Source organism: Stegodyphus dumicola, chromosome 2, assembly GCF_044657685.1.
Source record: "Stegodyphus dumicola isolate Sdum_Otavi_A_Nest chromosome 2, ASM4465768v1".
Classification (NCBI taxonomy): Eukaryota; Metazoa; Arthropoda; class Arachnida; order Araneae; family Eresidae; genus Stegodyphus; species Stegodyphus dumicola.
This window is the reverse complement of record NC_140769.1, coordinates 26868592-26891352: the sequence shown is the minus strand read 5'-3', so window position 1 is coordinate 26891352 and position 22761 is coordinate 26868592. Positions and strand designations below refer to the sequence as shown.

Below are 22761 nucleotides of genomic sequence, written 5' to 3'. Positions count from 1 at the left end.
GACTTATTTGTGCAAGTTTTGTTAAGAGAAAATTATTTTAAAAGAATGAAATTTGCTTTTATGGAATGCATGAATTACTGGAGATTTCTTTTTTATATATTATCAATATAAAAAATGACATCTTTATGTATATAGTAAATATAGCTCTTAAAAATAAAAATTAGAAAAAAACTACAAATCATAAATATTTGTTGTATTATCAACTTATTTATATATTTTTAATTGAAAGACAATTTTTTTTTTTTTTTTTTTTTTTTAATTTCAGATATTTGTATTGTGGAAAATTAGAGGTGGAAACTTGGAGCGAAGGTATAGATTTACTTCAGGCAGCTTTTAAATACAAAGTTGAAGGTCTTGTTCAAAAATGTGGTAGATTTTTAGAAGATGTTGTATCTCTTTCAAATGTTTGCTATATTTATGATAAAGCATCAGCCTTTTCTCTTCCAGTTTTGCAAGACAAATGTCTTAGACTCATTTTAGATGCAGGATTTATAGTATTGAGAAGTAGTGCTTTTAAAACATTGAGTAAAGATTGTGTTATAGATATAGTTGCCAGCTCAGATTTGAATATAGACAGTGAACTAGTTGTTTTTGAAACTCTTTTGAGGTGGGCTCAGCTTGAATGTTGCCGCAGTGGACAAGCAGTTACTGAAGCTAACATATTGCAAGAACTGAAACCATTTCTTCAGCATGTCTGTGTTGATGATATGTCTGATGCAGATAAAAGTGCTCTTCCACCTTCAGTGCTTTCATGTGTCAAGCCAAATAACAGAAACCGAATAGGTTTTTCAGTTCAGGAATCATTATTATTGTATTCACAACGTTTAGAATTTGAAGCGCATCAAACTTATTATAAGTTTGTTGGAGATAACCTCAGCTGTCTTCGTTTTTCTGTGGATGCTCCAATTTATTTAATAGGCTTACGTTTTACTTTACTTACTAGTGATATTCCATTCCAATTACCATTAACACTAGTAAAAGAAAATACTCCAAAAATGACTATGTTTAGTAATTTAACACCTGCAATATGGGTGCAGAGTTTGCTTATAAATCAGAGAATATGGCATGAAACTGAAGTTTTATTACGGCAGCCAGTACTCCTAAAAGCTGGTGATGTACATAATTTGTATCTGACCAATGTTAGTGCTGATACGCAGTGTCCCAAAATGATACTAACAACTCGTATATTACGCACAGCATGTGGGAATGTAAATTTTTCTATTCATGGGGAAGAAATGTATGGTATAACATGTCTCATAATGATATAAAATTAGAGACTGATGATAGAGTAAAATATTTATTTTATATGAATAAATAAAAGGAAGTATGTACAAAATCTATACATTAAAATATATATATAAGTTCAGGTATCAAGCATTAATGGATGATGACCTTGCTACAGGACCTGAGGATTCTTCATCAGAATTTCTTATGAGAGGTTCATGTTCTCTACTTTTGTCAGACTTCTCACGAATCATTTGATACAGGGGTCGGATAATTACATCATTATAGAGACACATACCAATAAAAAGTACTATGAATCCTATTAACTGCAAATAATGGAACTTTTGCCACTTCAAAGCCAAAGAGAAAACCCACACAACAAAAGTTCTGACACTGTCCAAGACCATTCGAGTTGTTGCACTCATTTCTTTTGTTACACTTAGTCCAGCAAAATTGAAGAATGCAATACTTACAATTGTCCCTGAAAAAAAAAAAAAAAAACGTGAGCTATGTTTATTGCAAATAAACAGTAAATTGGGGCAAAAAAGCATTGAAAACTGTGGAAGAAAGAATTTTTAATTTAAATTAAAAAGAATTACTAACATTTTTTTTTTTTTTTTTTTTCCCCCAGCTTGAAATCATTTTGTCTTATAAAACCCTTTAATATTATTCATAAAAAGTAGAGGAAAGTTGTTAAATAAAAAAACATTCGAAAGATACCAAGTCCTCCTAAGTTACTAATCTTGTTATGCATTGCCAATAGTAGATGGCAGACACTAGCTAAGCTTTATGATAATAGCCAATCATCAGTTGACTAACGGAGGGCATAAGCTATAGTACGGTTCTAAATCCAGAAAATATTGCTACCAATAAATGAAGAGAGTAGCAGAGATGTTGTTGAGAACGAAAAGATTTCAATCGTTAATTTAGTGGAAATTCTCGAAGCAGAAATTACAGGATTTTGAACAATGGAACTTTGTAACTAAACAAGAAATTAGGTCTACCTTATAGAATTATAGAGAAAGTATTAGTACAAAAACAGAAAAAAATAAAAACTTAAATTGAAAGAAATGTTTAATATCAATAAATCAATGCAATCAAATATATATTTTTTATTTTGTCCCCCTTAAGGTCATAAATATTTCATTATTTCATAAATAATTTTAATAATTTTATATGTCATCTTACTAGATTAAAACTAATGATCTAATATTAGAAAAAAAAATCCAAAATCTGGAATCTCTGAAGTCTTGATGTGTCCAGATCTCAGACTTTATGCTGTACTATATCTGATTTAAAGAAAGTAAACTTTATTTTTTAAGCATTCTAAGTTTTTGTGCACTTTTTATTTGATGTTTACATCAGAAAATGCTCAAAATAAATTATTTAGAAACAATACTTTTGCTGATTTCCATAATAGCTCTGATGTTTATAATATTTAAAATAAAGTTTATTTTCCATGCAAAGGATTTAACATAATTTTCACTCATATTTTCCCTTGAAAATTATGAATTGTAAAGTTCTCTGAAATTAAAATATAATTTAAAAGTCGCACATTTAACTACTTTTAAATTTTAACTACACCTAACATAGTTCGACCGCCTCATCCGCGACCATGAGCGCAAACACGCATGCACCATTCGGACCGAATTATTCTTAAAATAGGGTGGAAGGATGGGGACTTTCTTTCCCTCCAACATAGCTCTTTCCGAAGAAGAGAAAACCTTTCACGTCGCAGCAAGTAATACTGCCCTTCTTGGGTGAGTCTATGTGTTTTGGCAGAATGCCAACCAGGGTTACAGATAGTTGAACTATATATCTAAAATTTTAATTTTAAACCCAAATTATTTCATGTTTTTAATGTTCTTTCAATAAATTTCCACAATTTTAGAATTTCCTTCTTCAAAGTTATTTCAAAGTTCAAGAAAATAATAAGTGAAATTATCCACACTGTTGTTTTTCCAATTAATTTGTACAAAAATAAGGGTTGATTGGGTATGTCATTTTTCCATGAAGTCTTCTTCATTTGCATTTGGACCAAAAGTCTACAAGCTTGCATAGTCTTTGCAATAAAATGATTTCCACTTGCAGATGCTATGTACGCGCTTCCACACTTCTTTGTTCACAAAAATTAGAAACCACACAAAGTATTGAGTTGTCCTAAGACATGACTGGGACAAGTTCCTTGGTTTTGAATAAGGTGTTTGCCATCACCTTAAAACTTAAATAGTTAATGGTTTCAATGATCTCATGCTCTGGTAAGTTCTCATGCAATACATCGTACACAGATTTTACAGGTGTGAATGTCATCATTGACACTGATGATCTGATAGGCAGAACCAGCACTAATATGCAAACACATTACCTCATCGATGGTAACTTACTGGTTCATCCATATCACCTCTCAAGCTTGCGGAATGTTCTCAGTATTTGTGCACATTATTGGGTATCCAGTCACTTCTCAATCCCTTAACATACTTTTATATGCAGGACAACAGTGTCCCCCATATTGTGTTGAAAGTCTCTAATGAATTTAAGCCTGACATACCTTTGGACCAGAGGAATCAAATAACTATTTTTCTTCTTCAGGGGTGCAGCAAAGTGGCTGTTTTTACATCGTCACAGCAGTAAGGAAAGTGATGTGCTCAAATTTCAATCACAAGACCACAGTAGTAGTCTTCTATGCTTAGCACAAACACTAAGCACAGAAAGCAGTACAGCAAAGGCATATTATGGGGGGAAAGCAGATATTTTTTTTATTTTTCCTAATATAGTTAAAATTTGTATACTGCATTATTTTGTCAAATATTTAAAAGTCAAATGCATTAAATATCTTGTATTCATGGTTGCCGAGTTGTGGACACAAGTTAAATGTTTATTTAAATATTATCACAATAAAAGACAGCATTACTGTGCCCCCACAATGTTAAAAATTGAGTATTATGTATATACTAAGGATAAATGTAAAATACAATCAAATAGAGAATTCATATGATGCTAATTTCAATTTGAAATTTCCATCAAACCAAACAATACATAAAACAATCTCTAGTTTGGGTAATATGTGTGACCATTATAGAAGCAAAAAGTCAAGCTTTCATGACAAAACAAAGATATCTAATTGCCATAGAAATGTTTTCAACAAATTCAATACATTTTTAGTTGCCACTTAAGTGTTTCAGCCAAATTCATTTATTATTCGCTATTTATGTTTAATATTTTCTCCCCTTTTATTTTAAGTATACTACAACAGTCTTCATAAACATGATTGAACTTTCTCACAGTGGCTTTGTGAAACAATTTTTTTATTACAAAATACCATAGTTTGTTACAACAAGCTATGTCAAACAAATGTAAATTTCTTACAACAAATAATAATAAATAAGTAATCAAGTGTATAGTATTTAGGCAATATGAGCAAGCACCATATATCTGTTGGCATGCATAAGATTATATATGATTTCAGTATAATTTCTTGAGCACCTATGTCATTTTTATAGTATACCTGTATTGTATTATACAGTACAAAGTCCGTAATCCGGACGTTCATTATCGTGAATGATCTATAATCCAGACCTCAAAGCGACAAACTTACGAATGTCAGTAAAGCGTTTACACATGCGCACTTCCCATACTGAAGAAAGTGACAGAGAGGTTATTGAAAACGAAAAAATTTCGATTGACAAGATAGTCGATATTCTCGACACAGCAATTACAGGATTTGAACAATGGAACTTTGTAACTTAACCTGGACAAGAAACTATGTCTGTTTATAGAAGAGAGAATTAAAGAAAAAGTATTAGCACAAAAAACGAAGCAACTTAACTTACATTGAAAGAAATGTTTAATAAAGTAAACAAATAAATATTAAGCTTTTTTTTTTTTTTTTTTTGTAAATTTTAATACCCTTTAGATCATAATTGCTCTTTATTTTATAAATTAGGGTTTCATATTTTTAATTGTATAATTTATGCATGCCATCTTACCAGATTTAAATTGATAATCTATAATCCGGGGGGGGGGGAACCCTAATCCGGAATTGAGGTACCGACGAGTCCGGATTACGGACTTTGTACTGTAGTACTTAATTATTATGTTATTTTTAGACTTTGTGTTTATATATTTTTAATATTTTGCATTTAGGTATTGTTGGTATTATAAAAGTTTTGGAATTTTCATGAAATTTGAATATATTTATAATTAACAAAAATAAAGGTGCTGAATTGATAGATCAGTAGTCACCTGTTTGTTAGATGGTGATGATGATGAAAAATTTAGGAGGATCATTTTTTTTAGTTTTAAAAGTATTAAAGGTGTGAAAAAAGAAGCCTGAAGGAGAAATGTCGGGCTATATGGTGGGTGTGGCAAAAGAACGTATTCGAGTTCATACCGAGTCCAGCCAGTGTATGCATTATCTTGATGAAACATTATCTTTTTGCACCGCAACTCAGTTCGACATTTTTCCTTGATAACAGCATCAATATGAACTAGCATCTTGCTGTACACCTTACTGTCAAGGGTTTTAGGGTTTTACCTTTTTCCAGATAATCTTTGTAGATAATACCACTGCAAACCTGCCATATACAAAGCATGATCTTTTTAATATTCAAACTGTACTTTGCGACGCTGCCAACAGGCTTACCGGGTGCAGACCAAACCCCTTTTCGGCTCGTGTTGTTGAAGTAAATCCACTTTTCATCACAAGTGATGATCCAGTCTAGAATTTTGCCCTTATATTGATATTCAAGCAGATTAGTGCATACCTGAACATGTCTATTCTTATATGTTTCAGTCATCTCATGCGGCATCCAGTGATTGAACTTGTACGTCAAGTTTATGCAATGCATAGCACGACTAATGGACATGGCACCAATGTCCATAGCAAGCTCTTGAGTGGTTGCATACTGATCTTCTTCAAATTCTCGCAGGTGACCTCATCAACATCAGTAGGCTGGCCAGAGTGCTCTTTTTAAACTTTCGGTACCAAACCTTCAGAGTGCCATATCATACAACATTAGTACCTAAAGCTGTATACATGATTTGGTGACATTCTGTAGCTGATTTTTTGCAACAGAACTGGAAGTAAATGATGGTTCTAATCTGGTAGCATGATAGTTCCATTTTAGGCGCCTTAATGATAACGGTATTTTTTTTGCAAATTTCACAACACAGTGTTTTAAAGAAAGTCTCTTTCTTTCAAACGGCAAAAATTGTTTGAAAAAATATGATTAAACATGGCAACGTAAACTGTTTGTGCAGAAGATATTTGTGGTGGCAGAAAACTTTCATTAAAACCCAATATGTTTTTTTAAATGAGTATAAAAAGTATTTTCAAAACAAAATAAATTTTTTATTGAAATAAAATTTTGGTTATTATAGTGATATGTTTGACTATATTATGAGTTTTTATATTTTTTCCCTCTGAAGTATTTGTAAATATTTATGAGTGCATATATTTGTAAATATATATTTCTTGTTTACTATAAGAAGTTCATTAGTTTTTTAATCTGGTAATATTTTCTGAACTACTTATAAAGCACATAATGGAATTACTGTGTAATCAAATAAGCATTTGCATTCAAATAAAGTGAAAGTAAATATTTTATTTTTGTATTCAAATGTCTTATTTATTTTATTTATAACAAGGTAAGAATAAATAAATATATAATCTAATAAATAGTTCCATAAAATAGAAAACTTGCACATTTCAATTAAAAATACAGTAAAAAAGTAACAGGGGGAATCAAACATTTTCTCACCTGTAAAAGCCAAAGTTACTTGCCAGCTATTAGATAACTGAACAAAGCCATCTAGAGCATCTTCCATTCTTCCACCAGGATTACTAAAGATGCTCTTACCAGCTTTTATATAATACATTGGCACCAGTAGTATTGATAAAATAACAAAACCAAATAGACCTAAAAAGATATATATTTAATCACATTTTTATATGCCGTTTTGTATGTTATACATTTAGCTATAAAAATTATTTTTATCTAATAAAATCTAATTTTACATATTTTTAGGAAAAACGTTTATATGTTTTAGGTAAGATATAGAAATCACTATTTTTGAACTCATTATTTATCAAGTAATCTATATTTCCAGCCATGTCATTACGGCAAAACTAATTTATTTAATTATAGTGAAGTATGCTAGGGTTATTGGCCATAACAAGGGATGCTTCATGAAAAGCCTTTCAAAAGAAACTGACCTGTATTTATATCTCACGTGGAAAAAATATCGCTTTTGTACTACTGTGACAGTAAAAAAAAAAAAAAAAAAAAAAAATTGCTTTTACAAATTATCAAACAGATAATATGACATAAAGGTGATTCATATAACTTTTAACATTCCACTTTTTATACAAAAGATTAATGGCCACGGAATATTTGAATTTTGTAAGTAAATCTAAAAGTCAGTTACATAATTAAAGTTAACGAATAAAAACAAATTACAAAATTTTCAGTTTTATTTCTAGCTACAGCAAACGAAAATATACCAACATAAATGATACATTAGAATATTGCAGTTTTCATTATGGTAAATTAATGTATAAAATTTCACCCACAACAAAGTACAAATCTAATGTCATAGCTCTTCTAATAAATCAAAATCTATCTACTTGTATAAATATATACACACAATAATTCAAAATCACCTGTATAAAACTTCGTAGGTATATACAAGAAACCACATTCATATTGGAGTAAAGTAGTAAAAGGTTGTACTGTTTGACAGCAGGAGCCATCACTGTCCTTTGATTTGTAGAATGCATTGCTACATTAATGCTGAGATGGGTGATATACACCTCATTTACTACACAGTTCCCAACTAGATCTTGTAGCAAATGTCTTTAGTACAAATTAAATGAAAGTGTAACAGCCAAACATAATAGACAGGATTGTGATTAGAAATAAAAGGTATACACCTGCAAATTATATATAATAGTCAGTGTTTGGAATATGCATGTAGATTCTCACAATGTGCTATATTTCTAGTGTGGGAACAGGCTATTTGTCTAGGTCATACATCATATCTCTTCTATCACAACTCAAAAGGATAGACTTATTCCAGTTTTTAATAAAAATGTTTACAACTATTAGAAAATTATGGTAAGCAAGATCAACATTTGAAAAAATTCTTTAAAAAACTTGTCACCTTTCCTCCACTATAAAACAATAAAACTGATAACAACAGACACACCAACAGCAATAATTAAATAGAATAAAGTTCCAAAATATAGCATTATCTCCTTTTCTAAATTTTAGAGTAAAAAATCTAGCCTCCTCACTGCACCCCTCCCCCAAAAAAGATAAAAAAAACTATACTGGAATACCAGAGCTTTCATGAACTTGTAAACACTACATCTCTTATATTCCTTTCCTTGTTGTTCATAGTTTTAACTTTTTTCCTTTTGTTCCCATGTTTATTTGTTCCAGTTTGTACTTTAAATGTTTGTTGTTTTTATTATATATCATTGTTCTGTGATATTTGAGCTGTTTTCTATGTTTGGATTGACCCTTCCAATAAAGCCATATGCAACAACAACATTTTTGAATATTAGGAATAATGGCTAATAAGAATGAATTATGGGTTCTGAGTTCTCGTATTAAGCAAGTCCAACTGTAATAGAATATACTACTTTCTGTGCATATGTATTTTCCTACAATTACCTGAAATAAGAATTTTATTTTTATTTTAAAATTTACTTGGTCCCACCTCCTCCTGCTTTTACTACAACATGCTTCACCATATTAATAACATATAGACTGAATTAAAAAAATTCAAAACAGTAAAATAAATTGGAATGAATGTAAATTAATTTTTTTTTGTACTGACCTTCCCATCCTACACCTAGTAATGCAGGAACACTGTGTTTTGTTACAAACTTCTCCTCCACAACCATCTGAGTTGCAACAATAATTTGTGCCATCACAATCAAAAGATCACCTAGAAAAATCACAATAAAACTGAATTCTCATTTTTTTACACAGCTTGCATTAAATGGGTTCATGGGATTGAATTATATTGGTAACTGAAAGATTTTTTTCTCTCTTGCATAATTTATTGCGATTTTATGTATAGCAAATAATATTGAGATTTCTGGTCAACAGCAGGTTATTAATAATTATGATTTTAAAAAGATGAAAATTATTTGCAGATTAGCAACTGGGTCATATATTGAACATCTCTACATAATTCAAGAATCAAAATTTGAATTTGTACAAATTAGAAAATTTTTTAACAGTTCTACAGATGCAATATCAATATCCAAAGCTTCTTGATTCCTCCTTTTAGTAATGATTCTGCTCTTTTTTTTTTTCGGGGGGGGGGGGAGGGAGGATGCTTCGTACAGCATTATTTTAATTTTAGTCTTTCAATAATTTTACTGAAATTTTTATAATGTTAAAAGTTAACATTTTCATGTATTTTCTTTCTACATAATAAAACTGTTTATCCTAATAAAAATGAAACATACTGCTCAATCTAACATCCTTGTAAAAATATATTTAAATAAATTTAATACTTTAATAAAGATACTGTAATTAATAATAAAGATTTAATAAAGATACTGTCTTTAATAAAAATACTGTATAAATTACTTAACAATAATAAATATGATGCAATTACCTTAATAGAAAATCTTTACAGAAATTTCTAGAACAGAATATTTGTTTAAAACAGAAAAATTTAAAGTATCACAGAGTCAGTGTAATCACTAGTGACTAACTCCAAATGTTACTTTTTTAAATTTCAAAACAAACAATTCAAATTGATTTAGGAGTTCTGGGGGGGAATAAAATGACTTTTTCACTTCAGCAATATAAAAAACTGTTGGTAATCATTAAAGTATGTAAGCTTAGGTGGCACTTATAAAACATTATTTTTTAATTTAAATGTGCAATAAAATGGTGGCAAAAGAAATAGTTAAAACAATAATAAATTTTAGTGCTGCCATTTACAAAATAAGTACTGTATATACCCGCATATAAGTCGACCCCCGCGTACAAGTCAATCCCCCAATTTTTGAGAAAATTTTTCGGAAAAACAAATTTGTCATGTGAGCGGCGGAGTCACAGCTGATAAAACAGCATGCTGATGTACTTGATAAAATTACACTTTACTTGTTCGTACTTTCTGCAAATGAAGCTACTTTCAGCTTGAATTTCACAGTGTAAGACATTCTTTTTTGTTTTACACACCTCATTGCAGGACGCATGCAATTTTTGTAGATTCCACTAAATCGAACATTACGAAAAGCAGGAAAAGATAAATAGACAGATAGACATTTGGTATGGTTACATTTACTGATTCAATATGGTTATAATAATAATAAAGTGTTCACAGATATTGTACACACTGCTCTGTGATTAGCTGCTCTGTGAGGCCAGCTAATGAAATGAAATGAGGGGGGCACTTTTCTAATAAACAGAAAATAAAATCGAAACAAATTTAATAAAAAAACTAATACATAAAATAGAAAGAATAAATAAAAATTTTGTGCTTTTTCTGCATGAGTGATATATTTAATAAGCAAGTTCGCCGACCACGGCAGTGGTTAAAAAAAAAAAAAAGGATCACGTATCGATCCCCAACTTTGAAGTTTGATCTTTTTCTTTGTTGACTTATACATGGGTAATATACTGTAACTGCTAAAAGTGGTAGATTGCATACCACATGAATTCTTTCTCCTTAAGAAATGATAGCACCACAATTTTTACTGTTGCCTGGAATTTTTCATACAAAAATTTCATAATCGAATGATAACACATAATTTTAGTCTAAAAAATGAGACTGAGAAAGTATCATTTCACAGCTGAATGATCAATCTGACGTGAGAGTATTCTTTAAATTTCCTAAGCATTGAAAAGATTTTCCATTCTTTTAAAATCTACAGAAAAAAGACTCAGTTAAACTAGCACTTTCATTTTGTTTTAGTTAGTTAGTTTTGTTTTTATATTTACTTTGAATTTAGTTATATTTAAATTACAAACTCAAAATCTGTGTTTTAAAATATAAATGTAACTTTTAAAATTTAATTATTATGCTTCAAATTATATTATTCATACAGAATTTCAATCTGGATTATATTTGTAAACTTTAATGTCTAACTTTATGAAGTTTAGTACAATGATTTTCTAGGATTGATTATAAAACACCATATTAAAGATAAAAAATAAATAAATAAAATCTGGCACTTTCTGATTATCTGCAATCCTGCCAAAAAGTTGTGAACTTGTTGCCAACTTGGCAACAAGTTCACAACTTGGAGACTATTCACAAACTCAATGGTGACTAACTTTTTGCTCAGCTAATGAGTAAAAGATAACAACCATGTTCAAAATGGTACCACACAAAAAATGCCATACAAGAACAGTTAATCAATAATATTAACCTTTTGAACCCCGAGATTTGACACCTGTAAGATCCTTAAAAAGACATGGTTTTTCTTACCTTATGCTTTCCACCCTTTAAAAAGTCCCTATATCAGACTATTCACTGATATGCAGAAGAGAATGTATACAGTAAAAAGTCGTTAATCCGGACTCGTCCGGACTTCGGGGATTCCGGATTATCGATTTTTCCGGATTATAGATCATCAGTTTAAATCTGGTAAGATGGCATGCAGAAATTATAAAATTAAAAATATAAAACCGTAATTTATGAAAAAAAGAACAATTATGATCTAAAGGGTATCAAAATTTACAAAAAAAAAAAAAGCTTAATATTTATTTGTTTACTTTATTAAACATTTCTTTCAATGTAAGTTGTTTAAGTTGCTTCGTTTTATGTGATAATACTTTCTCTTTAATTCTATAAACAGACATAATTTCTTCTTCAGTTACAAAGTTCCGCTGTTAAAGTCCTATAATTGCTGTGTCGAGAATACCGACTAATTTGTCAATCGAAATTTTTTCATTTTTAATAACTTCTGTGTCACTTTCTTCTTTATCAGAAGCGAATTATAATGACGAGGAATTTGATTTAAATCATATCAAAGACGGAGTACATCGAGATGAAATACTATATTTAGTAAGGAATTATAAACCAAATAAAATAAAAACATCTGCTCTGAAGATAAGGATAGTGCTGACAGATTAACTTCCAATTCATTGCGCGCCGTGGTGTTTCGCCGTCTTTCCCCCCGGGCCGCAGAGCAGCGTGAAATTGATAAACAGATTTCAAAATGGTTTGAAAAACGAAGGATATGCCTTTATCCATTTTTTCCAGCAATTCCACTTTTTGTTTAATGGACTTTTAAACATACTTTCGCTTTGTAGATCCTTTACATATTAATAATATATATATCAGAAATTCTATTTCACATAATCGAAAGTTCAAGCTTACTTTTATAAAATTGCTCTAACAGTCTGCAAAAAATAATAAGGCGGACCCAATTCGAAGATTAAGGAACAACGCAATCTGCAACATTAACTGAATTAGGTAATTTTAGCTTAGCTTACCGTCTGTTATACATTAAACGTGCAAGCGTAAACGTATTACGCGCACGGGCACATGCATATTCGCAGCCGTAAAAGTCTTATGCGCATGCGCAGAAAGTTTGTAGCTTTGAGGTCCGGATTATAGATCATTCCGGATTATGGGTGTCCGAATTAACGACTTTTGACTGTATTTCCATTATAGAAAATATCATTCTATTCCTTCATACCTTTTTTTTAAAAAAAAAGTCTGAGATTTGAAGTAATGATTTTAATTTATGTTACCTCTTTAAAGTGGTAACAAAAAATAATTATATTATATTTTAAAGTTATGCTGTAAATTCAGACTTTTTTTAAAATCAGGTTTCCATCTTATTATCTAATACATCTGAAATTTTTTATACATTTTTATGAAGTTAATTTCTTAAATTTACAAACATTCATCACTTGGCAAACAAAGAAACATCATGCAAATGTTGCAGAAAACGGAAATGTTATTTACTGCCATATTTCCTTGTAATAATTAATTTGCTTTGTTGTATATTTTATTGAAATTATCAAAATTTCTTTTAATATTTCCACAGAAGGAATGGTTAAAAATAAAAAATAAAAACTTAAACTGTATGGAAATGTTTAAATTTAAATTTCAGAGAAGTTAAAATCTCAAGTCTAAATAAAAGTTAAAAATCTGCATGAAAACATAATGCAAAAATTTACAAGAATTTAAAATTAGCAGTGTTTAGTTCAAAGATAACTTGTATTATACATCATTTTTATAACATATTTTTTTTAGCAAAAAGCTTTCAAAATGGAAGTGGAAAAATGTGCGGTGTATAAAATTTGCGAAAGAATGGGAAGAAGTTACACAATAGCTAGATGCTATCTTCAATACCTAGTATTATGATTTTGTGTTTTATGATGTTGTATAATTTAACATTTCACTAATTCTTGTAGAAACTTTCACATTTCTGCAATCAGCCCTCTTTTCAGTTTCGGCATATTGTTATAAATTTAAGCAAAAGAACTCCACACAAGGCTCTGTTTACAATTTATGAATGAGACTGAAGCTGCAATAATGGAAAGGGAATGATAGGAAAACTAGATTCTTTAAAAAAAAAAAATCTGAAGGTGAAAAGTGCTTAAGACTCCGAGGAGATCAAAGTTGACAGGAGGAAAAAGGCATGACCACAAAAGAGGACATTTCACACCCTTTCAAACAGAGAATGCTAAGGCCAATATAATAGCCTTCCCATTTTGAAAACGTTAAGAAAGCAACAAACATCAGCAATAAAATAATTTTTTGAGAAATCCTTCTTTTTTGCACTGCTGTTCTCCACATGTACACAGCAATCTGCTTTCACCTTGGAAAAACATCAAAGAACTGCACAAACTGTGCTATTCTTCGATGTTGGTATTGTGAACCAAACAAACATTGCTATGAGCATATCTCTGTTGCAATATAACTACTTTTTGATGACATCATGGGTTGCCACATAATTATTTTCATGACATACTACTTTCCCTTGTGAATACTTTTTTCAGCAGGGGTGCAGATAATCAGAAAGTACCTAAAATTTTATAAAGATTTGCATTCATACAAAAATGACATTACATGAAAAACTAATCTGAATTAGCATTCATTCACCTAATTTTTATAAACTTCAGAATTTTCATTCAAATAAAAAAAAAAATTACCTGTTATAATGCTGTTTGCACCAAAACTATCTTCTGAACTTGGGCTAAAAATGTCAGATGCACCAACACAAACTAATCCAAGAATAACAATAAAAATTCCTACCCATTCATATACTTTCAGCCGCCGCTCTAAAAATGCAACTGATAGTAGTCCAGTGAATACAATAACAGCACCTAAAAATAATTTAATAACCAATAATTCATTTCTTAATTAAAGAAGCAAAGAGAAAAAGGCTGAAATAATAATAATAATAATAATAATAAATTTCTAGCTGGAAATTACCTCGTAACATTTGAAAACTTGAAGCATATGTGAGATTCAATCCAACATACATAATTGATGTTGCTGTCATATCACACAAAGCAGGCAAAAGAAAAATTATAGGATTGAATTTATTTGAACCTATGTTTTGCTTTCCACCTTCTTTTTTCCTTCTTTCTGCACATAAGGATATCTTAAAAACTATGAGGCAGGATAATTCTCCCAAGAACATTCCACAGGCCTGAAAAAACATTCACATTTTCACATGATTTGAAATTATTAGTTTTTTAATCTGTATGCAATTACTATTCTATCAGCAGTTTATTAGTGAGCAAGAATATGCATAAAAAGATAGCTAGAAGAAATAAGAAGCAAGATTTTAAATTTTAGATTGACATAGTAATAAAAGCTAAAAAGCATTCCTACACTAAAGATCTAAGCTCTGTAAAAAATACATCTATATAGCATGAAATGTAAAACTGCATTTTTCATAAATCAAGATGGATAAATGAAATTTAAATTGAACATTCAACTCAATAAACACGTTGTGCAAATTTAGGGCGTTTATGTATTACAGCAACATCTTTAGTGTAGTCAGTTTATAGAAGAAAAAGAATGTTGACTTATATTTGCAAAAAATCATTTATTGCATACATATATATTATTACAGACACATTGCATGTTTTAATTAGATATTTATTCAGAAAATTATTTAACAAACCTCTACTTACAAAAAGGCTTTCTATTTTCTTTCTGTTGTTCTGATAGAAATTTCATGGTGATTGATTGCTTTAAGAATAAATTTGAAATTTTGTAGCAAAATACGGTTTTTCTGCAAAAGTTTTATTCCCCTTTCTTCCACTGCAGATAACTCCCATAAGCACATATTTTAAAATAGACTTTAAGACAAATAAAGGGTTTCTTATAATTTGTAAAAGGTGTTTGTAAGATAAGTTTATGTATTTTTCAGTATAAAGCCTATCTCATTATGCAGGGTCACAATAAAAGAGGAATATGTATTCAATAATACATAATTTATAAAAGATTAATTTTAATTTATCTATTTTAATTTATTTATTTTTATTTTTTCATTAAGAATTAAATTATATTAAAAAATCTGAAAGCTTTCAGATTTTACATTACTCCAAAAAGGACTTTTTTTAATCTTTTGTGTGTTACCTTTTGTTATTAAATATCATATTCTTTGTATTTAAACCATAAATTTCAATTCAGCAGCAATATCAGAAAATAATTTTTAAATGAGCATATCTTTAGAATTTGCGATGCACAGTCTCGCACACTGGAGATAATTATTTTTTTTTTTTTTTTTTCTGTACAGTTTTGCCATTGCTTGCTTTAAAATCGCTGAGTTTCTTAATAAAAAATTTGTTGAAGTGTTATAAAATATGAAATCGATAACAAAACAAATACAGTCAAAAGTCGTTAATTCGGACACCCATAATCCGGAATGATCTATAATCCGGACCTCAAAGCTACAAACTTTCTGCGCATGCGTTGCGTTCACGCATGCGCACAGACGTTTAATAGTGCGCGTAAGACCTTTACGTCTGCGAATATGTTTGTGCGCAGGCGCGTTTAATGTGTGACGGACGGGATAGGCTAAGCTAAAAATTCAGTTAATGTAGTGACCCAGAGGTTATTGAAAACGAAAACATTTCGATTGACAAATTAGTCGGTATTCTCAACACAGCAATTATAGGACTTGAACAGCAGAACTTTGTAACTAAACAAGAAATTATGTCTGTTTAATAGAATTAAAGAGAAAGTATTATCACATGAAATGAAGCAACTTACATTGAAAGAAATGTTTAATAAAGTAAACAAACAAATATTAAGCTTTTTCTTTTTGTAAATTTTGATACCCTTTAGTTCATAATTGTTCTTTATTTCATAAATTACGGTTTCATATTTTTAATTTTGTAATTTCTGCATGCCATCTTACCAGATTTAAACTGATGATCTGTAATCCGGAAAAATCGATAATCCGGAATCGCCGAAGTCCCGACGAGTCCGGATTAACAACTTTTGACTGTATCAAATTCCAAATTTGGGCTTCCAGATGCCCATATTCGGTGGAAGATTACGTTATTCAAAATTTTATGGCTCTTAGGTACTATTGTTTTATCACAATGCGAGAAACGTACATACATCTATGCAGATTCTTCATTATTTAATTTCTTTAAATATAACACAGGGCGAGAATATTTGGTGGCAACAATTTGAAAAGTGAACCAACATTTAAAATTTTGAATGCAAAATGCCAAAATGAAATTAATAGCCCATCTGAGCTAATGCCCTTTGGGCTAAAAATATCATAATTTGCCTATAAAAACTGCTGCAACATGGAATAAAACAAAAAGAATGCATACAAAAAATAACAATACAGCTTGTTATAAATGAAAAATTATTATGCATATAGATGCCAGATTTTGGAACACTCTGAAAATCTGGTAACTTGTTCTAACGTGGCTTTGTACTTACTTTGTACTTATGTAACTGCATCCAAAAAGAGTAAGAAAATTTGGTAACTTGTGGCTTTAACTAATATGTAACTGCATTCAAAGAGTAATTTACTAAATGAAATATTTGTTATAGTTATCTGTTAAAACCATGCTACTTTGCCCTTTTTTATTTTCACATATTTAATTGGTACCAAGTGTACCCAGTTTTTTTTTTCTTTTTTTTTTCAGCAAATTGTTTAAGTGATCGCATTTTTAATGTAATGCAGATTTAAACTGATATATGTTTCATGTAAATTACATTCTAAGAATAATACTATTGCTTTTTAAAGAAAGAGGGATCTGATCTCACTCGGACTGCATAATTTCTCTGTAAACTAACAAGAAATACTTTTCTCTGTGAACAAGAGGGGCTTACTTTAGTCTTTCTTATTTTTATTTTTATTTGTATTAATACAAAGCAGATTTTCATTTGTTTTTCAATGTTTAGATTCAATTAATTTTCTCATCTAGAACAAATGAGTTTTTAGTTTATAAATATGAAGTTTTAAACCTGTAAAAATGGATGGTTAAACTTTGCTAGCTCTCCAGCACTATTTATAGAGGAAAGTCTGTCAGCCCACCTAAAATGAAGGAAAAAGTATTAAAATACAAATTAAATACTGTTACAGAAATAAACAGTAATTAAATAGCATAAAATGGTACTTTTTTACTAACAAAGTGCACTCAGCACCAAAAAATGCCTGCTGCAAAATCAAACTAGATAACAGCAACCTTAGCAGTACATAAAGCTTCATGAAAAGAAAATCTATTTTATATATAATGATTAAAGAACATATAAAGTTTGGTACTTTTTTGTTATAGCATCCGCCCCCCAAGATTGAATCACCAATCAACCAAGATATCTCGTCAAAATCTGGCTGTGTGTTCTTATACCTCGACATATGTTCTTATAATATTCATTTTTGATGGGATTTGCACTGTTTATTTAAATATATATTCATTGCTTTTTTTGGGTGAATATGAGGTTAACAATATTTAATTGACTAAGTAATGATGTGGATGCCATATCATTTTTTCATGATAGAGGTCTTTCACCTGACAAACGAGTATACGAAAATGGCCACAACATGACACTTTATATAGACAAAACCATTTGGAGGTGCAATGTTAAAAATTGAAAAAAAGAAAAAGGGCCTCCATGTTGGAAATTGGTTCAGCAGCTCCAGAATATCATTTATCACTGCTATTAGATTTATGTATTCTTGGGCAGAGGAGTTGACATCCACGAAATGTTGTAACAAACAACTTAATATGTGTGAAAGTGCTGCAGCTGACTGAAACAATACATGTGATAAAACAATAATAAGGATAAGGTCTCTTAAAAATATTCTTATATATAATAAAAAATAAATATATAATAAATAATAAAAAATTCTGCATTGTCCAAATGATAAGTCTGCCATTTCTCATGTACCGTTTATTACTCTTATCTTATTCAATTATCTTATTCTGACTTGATTACTCAGAGAAGCATGAAGCCCAACCAATATAGTGGTCAATGGACCTGGCTTCAAATCCTGGAGAAGGCATGGATGTTTGTTAAGTGTATAGTGTCTGTTTGGCAAGAGGGCACTCAAAACATATTTTCAGAGGTTGGAGGTAGGGGAAAAGTGGGGAAGACCATTCCCAATCAGATCAATCCCCAGACTATTCTCTCTAAAAATTGGGATGGAACTGCACAATTAAGGAGGTAAGACTCTACATATATGATAAATGGTGAAATTCTAGTATTCTGTCCACTTCTACCCACACCTGCATATTTCAATGTGTCTTATGAATCTAAAATATTTCAATGTGGCTTATCAGGTCAGACTTACTATATCTCCACCACGATAAGGTAATTACAAGAAATTTCAAACTGGTTAAAATTGTTTTTCCTTTGTTTCTTCACAGCATTCACATGTGCTCATACAAGTATAAGGAGCTTCCTCTGTGCTATTAGAGTTTAAAGCAACTCTCGGTACTTTTGTTTTTTTACTCTCGGCACTTTTGTGATTTATAAATACTTTTAATCTATCATCTATTTGCCATCTCTAGTTCATTCAGCTTAGACTTTTTTCTATGCATTACTAAAGACTATCTCAGTGAAACTTTCAGTTGCAAGAATTTATCTACTTTCTTAAAACTGCATTATCTATGCAACAGTTAGAGCTCTATGATGTAATCTAATACTCAACGTAATGCAGAAAACAGATATGGTTTGTGGAAACTCTCTTATATGAACAATACACAATTCTGATAAAATGGGTTCTTAACGGCATGTTCTATACTTAGTAGCACTTGTATTTTGAAAAAGAAAAAAAAAAAACTCTATTATCAAATCCATGTGATATAATTATTATCATTCTGAGGATCCATGTGATATTGCTTAACATCAGAAACAGAAGTGCTAGTAAAAAATTTCAAAAAAACAAATCTCACTGTTCATATCAATTTTTAAAAATAAATTGCAATGTCACAAGTTTTAAATAAATATATAATTACTGATTCTGAATAACCTTACTGTCAACTAATAATATTTAAAAATTCAGCAGTAACTTCTAAAAAGCTTCTTTTTCACAAAGGAATTCATCTTATGGTAGCTATTATGGTTTGGTCCACAAGCAATTTTAACTGGCCATTCTTACTTAGATGTTAAGTTTTTGGAGCCAAAAAGTTTTACAGAAAAAAAAAAAAAAAAAAAAAAAAAAAAAAAAAAAACACTGCTATACTAACTAGAGATGGGTTATTCATTTGTGAAGGGATTCAAAGAATCAACTCACTTTACTCAAAGAATGAAATGGTGATTCATAAAAATAGTAGCTCTTTTGGAGTTCAATCACCCAGAGTTCTTGTTGGAAGTGTACTAAGAAAGTTTGATTCTTATTTTATGGAAGAAAGAAATGCTTCTCCTCAGAAACATATTTAAAGTGTGTTTAATTTTATCTCAGTTTTTGATTTTTTTTAATTCTAGAATTTTATTATTAATTCTATGTGGAAAGAAAATTTTAGGGAAATTCAAAATTAAAACTGAAAGAAATCAATCCAGAAGTTAGTAGTAGTTAGATTGAGTCAATTGAGTTAGACCGAGGCTCCTGATCAAGTTGCTCAATTGATTTGTTGTTCTTTGCTCCATTCTAAAACACTGCTCATGATTATCATCCCATTCCTGATCTTTTTCTCCAAGATTATTGTTGGTAAGTGGTTAAAAAAGTTGGTAAGTCATTAAAAAGGATTGGCTGTTTGATGAGTGAATGGTTCTGATCTAATCTCATAAAAGAACAGCTTTTTCTACTTCTAATACTAACCACTACATTGCAAGAGAATATGTAAAGAATATTTTCAATTTTTTATGATGCTACTTCTAAAATATAGACTAAATATATTCACTTTTTATAAAAGTAAATTGTTATTTAGATTCACAGTCATAGAATAACTATAAATTATTCATTTACGGACACTACAAATTTTAGTCAAGTAGAGATGAACAGTGACAGAGATGTTTTAATATAAAATACTGAATGTTCTTTATTATGCTGCAATTCCAATATTTTATAATTATTATGTTAGTTAGTATAATGATTAGTAAAGGCTGGTAGCCTGACTGATAGACTTAAGTTCAAATCAATGATGCAACCTGTTAGTGTTTCTATTGCTTCTGTAAGGAACAGAAACAGCAACAAGTTGCAAAAGAATAAGCACATAAACACATTCTTCTGCAAAAGAATACACACATAAATTCCACAGCTTGAAAATCTTCAAGTGACTGGTAGCTAAAAGGTTTCTTTGATTCTGATTTACGAGTGTTTATCAAAAATAGAGTAGAGTTAGGCCAAAATACACTGGTACTCAATAATTATAGTTCATAACGAGCATGCACCTTACCAACTGATGATTACTCAGAAGCATCCATAGCCTGGATGCATTAGCAACTAACAAAAGATATCTTTTTTTTTTTTTTTTTTTTTTTTTTGATGGGATAAATTGACTCAGAAACGCATTTTAGAAAAATATCTTACACAATCTTATGCAAACACACAGACAGGTAGAGGAGACTTCTTCTTGGTCATATTGTACCTTAGATCAGTGTTTCTCAACTGGATTTACTCCAAGGATTGGTAAAATATTTCGATACGTTCTTGCAGACAGTAAGTTTAATAATTCATCTCATTGGCACAATTTTTTCACATAAATTAATCATCATCGATCATATTATTTTCTAAACTAGTAAACTATTGTTATTGTAATGTACGTGCTGTTGTAATATCAGTTGTCAGCCGATGACACTTTGGATTTTGGACAGCTAGCTGGATATTTCGCAGACCGGCAAAATATTTCTTGCAGACCGGTGGTTGAGAAACATTGCCTCAGATCACCTAAATAAATTTTCAGTTTATCCTCCTAGATAGCAGCGGCCAAACAGTAAAATCCAGAACACTGGTAATTTGACTCGGGTTGAAAACTTGGCAACAAAGCTGGCTGCAAGGGAATTTTTATGGTTTTCCCCATGTGTTAGACAAATATAAACTAGTCTGTATTAGAAGGTCCTCTACAAAGGCATCAGTCCCTTTGGACACTTTTGTGAACACTGTGATAACCTACATAATCCTTCGATCTCAGACAGCAGAATGTCAATAGCAGTAATTTTGAAGTCACACAAAGAGTACCATTTTAAAAGCCTACACATACTGTAAAAGTGCTACTGCTTATCTAGAAAGATAATTCCTTTTTGTGCATTAAAAGCAGCTACTTATTGTTATAATTGTGGACATTTTAAGGTAACTAGCGATTTTTTTTTTTTTTTTCATAACAGTAACATCATTTAATGGAACACAAATTTAAGTTCATGTCAAAATAACATTATCACAGCAACAGTAAGACTCCTTTAATCTGGTAAATAAACAGGATAACAATAAAAACGATCTCAAACTCCAGACCTGTGAGAACAGTTCACCTGTATGTGCTAGACATATATACTAACGTTGATGCATTCTTTTAATTAGCCAGATACTTTTGTGTTTAAAATTCATAATCTGTGAAATAATGCAACTTTTTTAAGCATTTAGTTATTCTACAAATGGCCAATAAGAATTATTCGAATTATTTTCATGCACAATGTAGAGATTTGTCGAGAACTTTTCCATATGCCAAAAGTGCCAATTCAGAAAATGAAAGATACCCAAATATTCGGATGTACCTTACTTTGCAAAGCTAGAAAGAAATACGAATATTAAGACTAAAACCTGAACCAATAAGTATAAATAAATCGCTGAAAACATATGGCAATGCAGAACTATCATGCGGACATAAGATTTAATTAAATTACTTTAAACTATGACCGCTGATTACGAATAGTGGGCGTTTATAAATATGAATTCAACAAAAGCATGAATTTTCTTACTTCGTAGCTAAGGTATTTATGGAACCCGTAACAACCATCAATAATGCTAAAATCTTTTGATACGGTGTCCACGCCATTATCCGTTATTACTGACTCAAAATTAGAAGAAATTTGAAAACAAGAAAACAGCTTCAATTACATTCAGTACTTCCAACGCTCACAATACTGTGTTGATACTTAACAGCTCTCACTTCTCCACTTGGCAATCCTTTT

The 22761-nt window shown here is 30.3% G+C and overlaps 2 protein-coding genes across 9 annotated transcripts in view; one reads left to right on the top strand and one right to left on the bottom strand.

Moving 5' to 3' along the window:
* The window catches only part of LOC118190870 (BTB/POZ domain-containing protein 6-like), a 17391-nt gene extending 14841 nt beyond the window's left edge, over nt 1–2550 (top strand). For all 8 annotated transcript variants that reach the window (XM_085810539.1, XM_035361663.2, XM_035361667.2 and 5 more), the window contains one exon: nt 266–2550. In XM_085810539.1, coding sequence (XP_085666665.1) covers nt 266–1268 — 1003 coding nt within the window. In that variant the 3' untranslated portion in view covers nt 1269–2550. The remainder of the gene's footprint in view (nt 1–265) is intronic.
* LOC118190871 (solute carrier family 35 member F6-like) lies at nt 1282–22761 on the bottom strand. Its single transcript, XM_035361669.2, has 7 exons — nt 22549–22761; nt 17659–17728; nt 14647–14866; nt 14364–14537; nt 9067–9177; nt 6984–7142; nt 1282–1705 (listed from the first exon to the last, which is right to left on the bottom strand). Exons 1-7 carry the CDS (start codon nt 22623–22625, stop codon nt 1371–1373), a joined length of 1146 nt encoding a protein of 381 aa, XP_035217560.1. The 5' UTR covers nt 22626–22761; the 3' UTR covers nt 1282–1370.

Bases quoted from the DNA above. Each gene is read 5' to 3' on its own strand.
- LOC118190871 (XM_035361669.2), bottom strand. From the start codon at position 22,625: ATGGCGTGGACACCGTATCAAAAGATTTTAGCATTATTGATGGTTGTT. The intron at 14,867-17,658 runs GTTTAAAACTTC...ATGTTTTTTCAG, and splicing joins TTAACCATCCATTTTTACAG to GCCTGTGGAATGTTCTTGGG. The intron at 9,178-14,363 runs GTAATTTTTTTT...TGATTTTTCTAG, and splicing joins TGCAAACAGCATTATAACAG to GTGATCTTTTGATTGTGATG.